We start from the raw sequence: 11,480 nt of genomic DNA on the forward strand, positions 1-11,480 counted from the left end.
ATGCGCAGCGCTGAACTCATACGTCATTCCCCCGGAACTGCTTCCAGTGTCCAACAGTGAGCGCAAGCTACATTAAAGTGATTATTATGTTTTGAATATGGATATTTTTCTTACAAAAACGCATCGATTCTCTACAGAAGTCCTTTGTTCACCCCCCGGAGCCGAGTGAGACACTTTTTTTTTTTTGATGGATGGGCGCTTTTTATTTAACTTCTTTTGGACTGAAGCATGCAACACCCGCTGAGTGCCATGAAACAGCTTGAAAGATCAAAGACAATTTTTAATATAACTCCGACTGGATTCGTCTGAAAGAACAAAGTCATATACACCTAGGATGACTTGAGGGTAAGTAATTTATGGGCTAATTTTCATTTTTGGGTGAACTAACCCTAATCAAGCCTGGAAGCTTATTGAGTTTTGCTGATCCAGCAGGAATGATGCTTGTCTTTCAAGAGCAAGGCTTCCTAACTGCTAACAGCTAACGGTCTGTGACAACACAGATTTTCATTTCAATCAAGCCATTTAATCAAAGTCTTCTGAAGAGACATAATGGCTTTATATGACAGTCAGTGTTCATTTAGGCTTCTACTCCCATACCTAGATCACATCAAAAATGTTAAAAGAGAACCAGTGAGGTTTGTTCTTACGCATATAGAAGTTTTTATTTCTGAAAGTTACAGTATGTTTTTTGAGTACATTGAACTCTTATCCCAAAAGATCAAGAACAATTTGATTTCTCATGATTCTTTAATGACCAATTTCTGTATTGTTCAATACATTATATACTTTAAATAGTCTTTGCTTTAATGTAGGCTGAATATGGACTGAATGTTGCTCTAAATGAACATGTCATCCTTCTTGAACATGCTGCATGTACAGGGGGTTGTTCATTCTGTCTTTCAGTAATGGTGAGTCATTGGGAAGCCGTCTGACTCACTGATGTGTTGCCAGCATGGTCATGGGAACTTCACCGCCTACACATGCAAGTCAAGCCAGTGACGGCTAGGGCTGCACGATTAATTGAAAAAAAAAAAAATCATGATCTCGATTCATACATAAATGCGATCTCATTTCTAAATGACGGCGATTCACTTGCATGTATTTCCCTGCAATCAGATCACGCTGCATTCACGTGTTGGGGAACTGAGCGTGGCAATTACCTGCGTCTGTCCTTCTTCAGGTCAAGACATATATTAGTGAAAAAAAATCTAAATATACAGTGGGTACGGAAAGTATTCAGACCCCCTTAAATTTTTCACTCTGTTATATTGCAGCCATTTGCTTGATTTTAGCAAATGGCTGCAATATAACAAAGAGTGAAAAATTTAAGGGGGTCTGAATACTTTCCGTACCCACTGTATATCTCATTCTGGTGTGCTGTCATACTACTCCTTTGGTGTGCTGTTTTTTTTTGCCTGCTATATAGTAGGGAAGCACAGTAGGCATATTTGAACGTGATGAAAAGGTAACACTGTTGTTGTTTGTATCACGTTTGTGAGTGATTAATCAGTGCAGAGTAAATGGTCTGTGCTGGACTCTTGTTGACCTCTGTAGTGGTTGAAAGGCAGCAGCTGCTGCGCAGATGTTCCTACCACTCACTGAGGTCACTTACCACACACACAACGCAACTCAATACAGCAGCAGCTCTATGACCCTCATCTGCTGTCTGGGATAGTCACACCAGTCTCATGGTGAAGTGTGTGTATAGTGGTTGATGACTTGTAGACGGTGTTCAGGGGAAAAAAAGTCATGACGTTCTTTCATATGCTGTTGTTTTCAGATTTACAGTAGAAGAGCTTGGTTCTTATCATCTGATTCTCAATATTTCTTCCTTCAGCTGCTCTTTTTGTAAGATGCTGTAGTGTATATGTGTTAAAATGCTGTTGTAAGCTCTAACTTGATTTGCTTTCACCTTTAATTTCACCTTTTATTTAATAGGCTAATTTGGTAGTTTAGGAGTTTAGTGTAAACGTTTGACTTTTAAGAGTGTTTAGAGGCCTCTGGCCTTGAGTCAGCTCCGCAGTCGTGAGATCGTTAGTAGATAGACCAGGGTTAATTACTGCAGCTTTAACTCATTCCTCATGAGGCTCTAACACACACACACGCACACACACACATCACTGGTAGGATTTACATCTTAAATTAGCAGTTTTTTTCTCAAACTTGCCCATCGGTGATATCTACCACCTAACATGGTTAATGGGATTACATTTTTGGGTGAATAATCTGTCATTCATTGCTACATTGATAATGTGTAGACTTCTCCTTTGGCAGTTGTGATGGAAAAATAACTTTAAAGCTATTATGTGGATAAACCATTTCGGGTTCAATTCAATATCCATTACTGTAGTTTCACTTGAATTGTTTTTTTTTTATTAGCATTTTGAAAGTTTTCTTGCTCCCTTATTTGCTTGTCTGATCATTACTCTTTCTTACAGTCTCCAAAGCTGTGAAGATCTGCAGTGCTTCAGAGTTGCATACGTCTCAAATTTACGGTAAGACCAAACCCTCTGTACCTCCTTCAAATTTGTATATGTATATGTCTGTCATTTTATAATTTAATGTAATTTGATGTAAGTTTTACTGGTCAAAGCATTTGATGCTAAGAAAATAAAGCTTGTTTTGTTGTGAAGAAGTGTAAATGTTAACTAAAACTAAAACTTGCAAAATAAAAAATGAATAGGTTAAAATAACAAATCCAAATATGTTTGTTGACGTACTAAAATTACTAAAACTTAAATAAAAATGAATGCTGTATAGAAATATTTAGAAGCAAACTGATAAAAAAAATGTAGCAAAATGACTAAATGTGAAAATATAAAATAAAAGTTAATTAAAAAAAAACAATAAATACTAAAATATAGTGAAGAGGTACTAATAAGATCATTCATAATTTACAGGTTTAGCTAAGCTAAATTAAATATTTTTAAATATTTTAGTTCAGATGGTTAACTTGAAACTTTGTGGAGGGTGGAGTTTAGCAGTGTAATCATATTTCAGTAGCCCACAGTTTCTATAGTAACACTGGTGACAGACAAGAGTCACGTCTACATGAGTATTTGACTCTGAGAGAATATACAGTAGCTGCTGAGTCTCACTGATATGAGGCTGTGGAAATATAAGGTTGTGTTAATTGACTGGCTGAATGCATTTCATTACTGTAAGAACTTGAGTGATTAATCAGACTTCAGTCGGTCTGCTAACCTGAATGTAGCATGTGATCCTGTTGAAGGTCTATAAATGGAAGGACATTCTCTGGAGTGTTATGATTTTCAGGCTCTCTAGAGTCACCGGTGGGCTGGTTGAGATAGCGTGTGTGGATCTATATGCTGGAAACATTGAATGCAGAAGTCTGTGCTGTGCAAAAGCAAATAAATTGTTTGTGATAATTTACTGGACAAGTTGTGGCTGATCAGACAGGAACTTTAAGAACTTTGTGTTGTTCCAGTGGCACTCAGCAACAAGGGCTGGTATATATTGGGTGTTACCGAATTGAGGTGTTGTATTTAAAGGTAAAGTGTGTAATTTCAGCAACACCAGATGGAATTACATTAATAAAATTTGTTTCCAAACTGCTTTTCTGAAAACTGCTCCTCCACCTCACCACCGCATCTTCCGTATTTTGGACATACGAATAGTCTGCCCCAAACTGGTGGGTAACAGCAATAAAAATGATGTTTTGGTATGAAGTTTTAAGAATAATTTCTGTTATGCATATGTTTTTCTTCAATGCTTTTCTGCATAGTGAAAAAAAATCATATTTTACTTGAGTTTTGAATATGAGGTAGCAGTCTGAATTTAATGTGGTTCGATAAAAAGGTTGTTTACTGAAAAATAATGGCAACACACATCTTTCTATTTAATTGTCTCCTAGGGCTGCACACAAACAGTGTGACCAAAGTAGTATTGATTCATAAGAAAATGATTCTAGTGAACATTTTGTTTTAATGAATCTTTCTAAAATAGTCACAGACTTTAGCATTTGTGAGTTTGAAGCAGTCTGATGAATCCTTCACTTAGTGAACCGAATCATTTAATTCATTGATCTCCAAGTTATTATTTCAGTGATGTCTTGAAACAAAGCAAGTCTTTCTTTACTTAATATATGCATATCAGACATTTTGTCACGACTATTGCATCTCCAACAATGCTCTTCCTGATCTATATATGTCTGTCTTTGATGGCTCAGAGCTCTACAACTTGTCCCTGACATACTGGGTCAGATCACACTACCAAACTCATGCCCGTGTTTATTGTGCCAACTGTGCACAAGGACATCATCAATCCCCACAGACACACATACAGACTAAAGATTAGCTAGATGCTAAGAGAAACTCTGACTTTAAGGTAATAATTCTGGTTCTTTATTGTTTATGGATGTCATGCTGATTTTGAAGTGGGGTTAAACGGTGTTATAATTATCTTTCTGTTCCAGCAAGGCCTGATTGAACCATGAAGTGAAACTGTATACTCTGGCTACTATTATGTTGTGTCTTTTTCCTTCAGTGTGTGTTTAAACTAGCCAGTGTTTCATTAATGTGCAGTTTGGATGGTGCTGAAAGAGTAAAGGCAGCTGACTGGGAGTTTAGGTGTTAACAGTAAAGACTTTGTGTGTGTGTGTGTGTGTGTGTGTGTGTGTGTGTGTGTGTGTGTGTGTGAGAGAGAGAGAGAGAGAGAGAGAAAGAGATGGACAGAATCCAGATATTTTCTAATAACACGCACAATGACAAACAGGAAAATTAATAAAAGAGACTGATTATACTATATGTGTATTAGAGGACCAAAACTAAAGTTGAAGCAAAAAGTGCAAAAAATGTGATTGTTAATGTTTGTCCTGATTTTATGATTAATGCAAGTATTTGTATCTCTCATTCACTACTTTTTTTCCCCAAATTATTTTTATTGTACTCTACCATCCAAAGTAAGGTTTTTTTTTTTTTAAGAAATTAATACTTATTTAGCAAGGGTGCATTACCTTCTAATAAATAAGTAGTTTCTGGTAAAAATAATTTCTATTTCAAATAAATGCTCTTCTTTTTAATTTTTAATTTTCAATCATTAAAAAAAATATATCACAGATTCCTCGCAAATATTATGAGAAATGTGAAAGAAAGGTTTCTTGAGCACCAGTGATTTCTGAAGGACCATGTGGTACTGAAGACATCACATGAATAAATTTCATTTTAAAACCATATTAAAATAGAAAACTGTTATTAGAAAATTGTAAATATTTCACAATATTACTGTTTTTGCTGTATTTTTAAATCAACTAAAAGCAGCTTAGATGAGCATAAGAGACTTCTTTCAAAAACATTCAAATCTTACTGATGCCAAACTTTTGAACGGTAATGTCTATTTATTTATTTTTGTATTATTTATTAAAGGAACACTTTGCTGACAATCAGTATCTGCAGTATCTTAATGAATCTGCATTAAGTAACACTGAAAATGGTTAACAATATTTGCATTTACATATTTTATGAGAGTGTTGATTAATCCTAAAATCAGTATCGTTCAAACGCGTACACATTCTCCCGCTTGCTGTCTTCAGTTCTCCATCTCTCTCATTGTCATTTCCCTCCTTCTCTCCACAGGTGCAGAGCCCGTAATAAATAAGCTGGCAGGATGGTGGCGCTGTCACTGAAGATCTGTGTGAGACAGTGTAATGTGGTGAAGACGATGCAGTTTGAGCCATCAACGGCTGTGTACGATGCATGCCGGGTCATCAGAGAGAGGGTTCCAGAAGCCCAGACAGGACAAGGTGGGACACCTTACTTTCAGAATCAGAATCAGAATCAGAATGAGCTTTATTGCCAGGTATGTTTACACATACGAGGAATTTGTTTTCGTGACAGAAGCTTTCACAGTGTAACAGAATGACAGTGACAGAACAAAAAAACACAGATAATAAAAAATAAAAATAAATAAAAAATAAAAAATAGAACAAGTAAATAAGGAATAAAAAATATACAAATCGACAATTGTATGTACAGGTATATAACAATAAACAGTTGTATGTACAGGTATATTATGTGCAAATTGGAATGTAGACTGAGTATGTGTGTTAGATAAATAAGTGTATGAGTGAATAAATAGTGTGTGTTCCACAGTTATTGTCAAGTGTTCATGAGATGGATTGCCTGAGGGAAGAAACGCCACGGAGGCAGCCATCAACGTCGGCGCCATCGCGAAGAATTCTGTGTTCTTTGTAGTATAGTAATGTTTACAGTGATTGCAAATCTGGTTGCTAAAGCTGTATCATTTTGCCAAATTCAAGTTCTAATACAGTGTCTGTTGTTTCTCAGCTTCAGAATATGGGCTGTTTCTATCAGATGAAGACCCCAGGAAAGGCATCTGGCTGGAAGGAGGCCGGACTCTGGACTATTACATGCTGAGAAATGGGGTAAAGCCTTTGATCTTCGGTCTCTCTCTATTTTACAAGCTCCTGTCAAATGTCTTTGCACTCTTGTCTTGTTTTGTGATGTGTCTTTGCCCATGTTTTTTATGCTGAAAGATGAGAAGAGGTCTTAACTCTGCTCTTGGTTATTTTTATAGTCTGAGTATGTGAGAGAGAGAGAGAGAGAGAGGAAAGGCTCCCCTTAGTGTCTACACTTACTGAGACAAGCTACAGTGCTGTGATTAAAGACATTTGTCACTGCAGCATGTGGTTTTTGTTTATATTTGTTTACACTTGTGAGTCTCTGTGCCTGTGCAGAGGAGTGTTGTATATAAAGACAAAGCCGAATGCTTGTTCCCAGGAAGAAATAAAGATTTGTGTGTGCAGGGTAAATTGAGATGTGTTAAATGAAGATTTCATCGGTAGTGTTTCATCTTTTGTTGATCAAAAGACCTCTTCTTCACCCTCATACACGTACACAGATGTTCATCTCTGTCTTATTTTGCATAAAAAACTGCACAAACTGCTTCACATACGGATTCCATTTAATCTTTGTTTTGTAGGTAATTTCAGCCTTAGGTGTGTGGTCTATATTTATTTTTGTAAGCTTTAAACTTTAAAAACTAAGTCTTCCTTGCATACTCAACCATTTATAGTCATTTTTTGCCTTTGTACTGCAGAGATTAGATTTTATTTTTGCAGCTGGCTGAAAAGAAGACATGCTAAAATCCAAGACAATGTCAAAATGGCTATGATGCAGAATTTCATTCAGAACCAAAGCCTAAAACCTAAGCTTTCCTTTAACTTAACACTATTCGTTTCGTGCAGTCAGGAAATGCTGGTCAAGTCCCTCTGTCTCTCTCTCTCAGGACATACTGGAGTATAAGAAAAAACAGAGACCTCAGAAGATAAAAATGCTGGATGGAGCAGTGAAGACCATCATGGTGGATGATTCCAAAACTGTGGGAGAGCTGCTTGTCACCATCTGCAGTAGAATAGGTCAGTGATGCTCTTTTAATATCTGATATAACTTTGTCATATACAGTTACTTTCTCAGGTTCTTTTGAGGGGGCATCCGTGGCAGTCCTGACTCACTTGGTTGCCATTGACACGTTTAAAAAGAAAAAACCCTGTAAACTGTTAGTCTAGTGGTATAGTTTTTATTTGAAGTGCAAGGTGACCTGGATTCAAATCCCAATGGTTTGTGCATACCTGTAGGTGCATTTCCATTGGACTGACCAAATATAGACATGGGGACAGTTGCATAAACATAGACGCTATGTTAAGACTGTGTCTTACAAACTAGTTTGACCAACTAGCAGTTAGCCAAGGGGTAATCAGTCTTATTTTTTGGATTCACATTAGACCAATCTACTTTTTTGTAACTGACTTTAAAAAGTTATGACCAGACTTAGATGACTAACTTTTTAAGACTAGTCTAAGCCGTTTACGCAACCCGCCCCAGGTGTGTTTAATGAGGGTGAGAACTAAACTCTGCAGGAAGATGCCCTCCGGAAGCAGGACTGACTACCCCAGCTGCAGATATTTGGTGAATAGGAACTTCTGTCTCAACTAGGGGTGTCCAATCCTGCTCCTGAAGTGTCCATTTGCTGCAGAGTTTAGCTCTAATACATGTGCCTGGAAGTTTCTTGTGATCCTCAAGATCTTGATTAGCTAGTTCAGGTTTCATTAATGAGGGCGAGATCCAAACTCTGCAGGAAGATAGTCCTCCGGGAACAGGGCTGACTACTCCAGCTGTAGATTTTTAGTGAATATTAGCCAAGGGGTAATCGGTCTTACTTTTTGGATTCACATTAGACCAATCTAGCTTTTTGTAACTGATTTTAAAAAGTTATGACCAGTCTTGAAGAAAAGAAATTGGATGACTACATTTTTAAGACTAGTCTAAGCAGTTTATGCAACACACCCATGGTTTCTGCCATTGCTTTTGAGACAAATACATTTTTCTCCATATACACTACCGTTCAAACATTTGGGGGCTTTTTTTCTTCAAAAGAAATAATACTTTTTTTATTCAGTAAGGATGTGTTAAACTGATCAGTAAAGACATTTATAATGATACAAAACATTTTTTTCCCAAATAAATGCTGTTCTTCTGAACTTTCTATTCATCAAAGAATCAGAAATTCTCATTACTTCTCTTTCCAGGAATCACAAACTATGAAGAGTACTCTCTCATTCAGGAGGTGGTGGAGGAGAAGAAAGATGAAGGGACTGGCACACTGAAGAAAGACAGAACTCTACTGAGGGAGGAGAGGAAGATGGAGAAGCTCAAAGCCAAACTGCACACAGATGATGAATGTAAGTAACACATCAGCCACCGCATGCAGATTGGCACTGAATTGTTCTTCAGCTGTGGAACTGCTAAATGGGTCACAATAAGTCAATAAAGTTGAGGTTTAAAATTGTTTCAGGATTTATCTTTGCTTCCCGTCCCCCTTTCTGTATTATTTATTATTTTCTTATTATTTTTGTGTCTAAGTACTTTATTATATTGTGTAGGTTAATTTTGTTATATCTCTTTCTGTATGCATGCACATACACTAACATTCAAAAGTTTGGTGTCAGCAGGTTATTTATTTATTGATAGAAATTAACTTTTATTCAGCAAGGAGTGACAATGAAGACATTTATAATGTAAAAAAAGATTTTTATTGATCTTTTAAACTTTCTGTTCTTTAGGATCATGAAAAAAATTTATCCTGGTTTCTACAAAACATTAGTAATAAAATGTTACTTGAGCACTAAATCAGCATTAGAGTGATTTCTGAAGGATCATGTGACACTGAAGACTGGAGTAATGAATGCTTAAAATTCAGCTTTGCCATCACAGCAATAAATAACATTTTAAAATATACATTTACCTTTCAACTTAAATTGTAAAAATAATTCACATTATTACTGTTTTACTGTTTTTTGATTAAATAAATGCAGCCTTGGTGAGCATAAAAGTCTTCTTTCAAAATCACTAAAAACAACTGACTGACCCCAAACATTTCAAGGTACTATATCTTTTGTAAAGAAGATGGTAAACACAGTTTTACCATATAAAGAGTTTCTATTTCTCTCACAGTAAATTGGTTGGATCATGGACGTACATTTAGAGAACAGGGAGTCGAGGAAAGCGAAACTCTGCTGTTGAGACGAAAGTTTTTCTACTCCGATCAAAACGTGGACTCACGAGATCCTGTGCAGCTCAATCTGCTCTACGTACAGGTTTGGCTCACCTCTTGGCACTTATTACATTTTGGTGAAAGCTACTATGAGCACTCAGCACCCCTGGCTTGGCTTCACATCCCTCCTACAGTGATATTGCCCTAAATTATCTGTTTCCATGTTTTTTTACTTGCCGGTTCAATATAATGTATATAGATTGAAATGCTATAAATCTCTTATTGACATATGGCTCTAAAAGCCTCTGAGTGGTGCACTGCATGCTGTTATACACATCGTATTGATCTGCAAAGTAGTGTAGTCCCTGTTACCTCCTTCTGTCAGGGCCTCACTTGCTGATCTGGATCAGTTCTGCTGTGTGATTTCCAAAGGCTTTGATAACGGATGTGTCTACCTGCATGTGTCTCCCCAGGCACGTGACGACATTCTGAATGGTTCTCATCCCGTGTCGTTTGACAAGGCTTGTGAATTTGGTGGAATTCAAGCACAGATCCAGTTCGGGCCTCATATAGAACATAAACACAAGTCTGGATTTCTGGAGTAAGACCACATCCTAATACTTTCAGTTATAGTACACGGTGTTTACTGCCTCTCTGCTTCATATTGCTGAGAAATGATGTGTAAAATCCACATGTTGTAATGAGTATATGGTCCATTTAGTTAATGGGCTTAACAAACTCAAATGAAAAGTGCTTAGATGCATTTTAATACTTTGTGTATCATATAACTCTAATGCCTGTTTGCATTTCAGTGTATTGTCACTAATCTGCATGCTTTGTGCATTTAATTTCTTTCAGCTTGAAGGAATTTCTGCCTAAGGAATACATCAAACAGAGAGGTGCAGAGAAGAAGATCTTTCAGGTGGGTCAGTTTATCCTGCACTTTGTTAATAAATGCATTTTCATTTTATACACGGTTGTCTGTTTATTAAACTTCACTATTTGTAAGCAAAGATGTATGAGATAAATTAATTGGTTAGATGAGTTAAACACTTTATGAATTTTACAGGAACATAAGGCTTGTGGTGAAATGACAGAGATTGAAGCCAAAGTGAAGTATGTGAAGCTTGCGAGATCCCTCAGAACATATGGAGTGTCTTTCTTCTTGGTGAAGGTAAAGTGTTTGTGTGCTGTACTTGGATACATAAGCTATGTTTGTTACAGTGGAGTTTCCTGACTTTTTAGACTAGGGTGGATAATAATAATAAAAATTTTAATTATAAAAATTGTTACGTCAGTGCAGTTTATTCAATTCACTTTTGTGTGTTTTTGTTTTTGTTTTTCGGTTCGGTTTTGGCCTTTAGGTATAACCAAAAATTGACACTGTTTTCTGCTTTGATTCCCTCTGCAAGAAAAGTATTAAAGATCCTACCCCTGAGTTGATTAGAATATTAAAGGGGTCATATGATGTTACTAAAAAGAACATTATTTTGTGTATTTGGTGTAATGAAATGTGTTTATGCGGTTTAAGGTTAAAAAAACACATTATTTTCCACATACTGTACATTTTTGTTTCTCCTCTATGCCCCGCCTTTCTGAAACGCGTCGATTTTTACAAAGCTCATCGGTCTGAAAAGCGAGGTGTGCTCTGATTGGCCAGCTATCCAGTGCGTTGTGATTGGCCGAATGCCTCAAGCGTGTGACGGGAATGTTACACCCCTACCATACTGTGATGCCGTCTCTCGGCACGACCAGCCAAAACCAATAAAACCCATTACAAACGAGGCATTTGTTGCATCCAGTGGGGACATAATTACGGATTATAATGACTTATACTGTCTTTTTACGCATTGCATTGCATCGCGCCGCGTAAACATAAAACCATGTCTGCATTTGTGATCGGAGAAATGACAAAACAACAAGTGCTACTCTACACTGCTCAAAACTCG

General features: G+C 36.8%; 1 protein-coding gene across 1 annotated transcript in view; it reads left to right on the forward strand.

Annotated features, from left to right (window-relative positions):
* LOC107700354 (talin-2-like) overlaps positions 1 to 11,480 on the forward strand; it is a 50,787-nt gene that overhangs the window by 17,433 nt on the left and 21,874 nt on the right. The window contains exons 3-11 of the mRNA XM_016501983.1: positions 2,439 to 2,495; positions 5,595 to 5,761; positions 6,306 to 6,403; positions 7,267 to 7,396; positions 8,567 to 8,719; positions 9,492 to 9,634; positions 10,005 to 10,132; positions 10,390 to 10,453; positions 10,601 to 10,705. Coding sequence (XP_016357469.1) covers positions 5,626 to 5,761; positions 6,306 to 6,403; positions 7,267 to 7,396; positions 8,567 to 8,719; positions 9,492 to 9,634; positions 10,005 to 10,132; positions 10,390 to 10,453; positions 10,601 to 10,705 — 957 coding nt within the window. The 5' untranslated portion in view covers positions 2,439 to 2,495; positions 5,595 to 5,625. The remainder of the gene's footprint in view (positions 1 to 2,438; positions 2,496 to 5,594; positions 5,762 to 6,305; positions 6,404 to 7,266; positions 7,397 to 8,566; positions 8,720 to 9,491; positions 9,635 to 10,004; positions 10,133 to 10,389; positions 10,454 to 10,600; positions 10,706 to 11,480) is intronic.

Source organism: Sinocyclocheilus anshuiensis, unplaced genomic scaffold (assembly GCF_001515605.1).
Source record: "Sinocyclocheilus anshuiensis isolate Anshui unplaced genomic scaffold, SAMN03320099.WGS_v1.1 scaffold154, whole genome shotgun sequence".
In the NCBI taxonomy this organism is placed as follows: Eukaryota; Metazoa; Chordata; class Actinopteri; order Cypriniformes; family Cyprinidae; genus Sinocyclocheilus; species Sinocyclocheilus anshuiensis.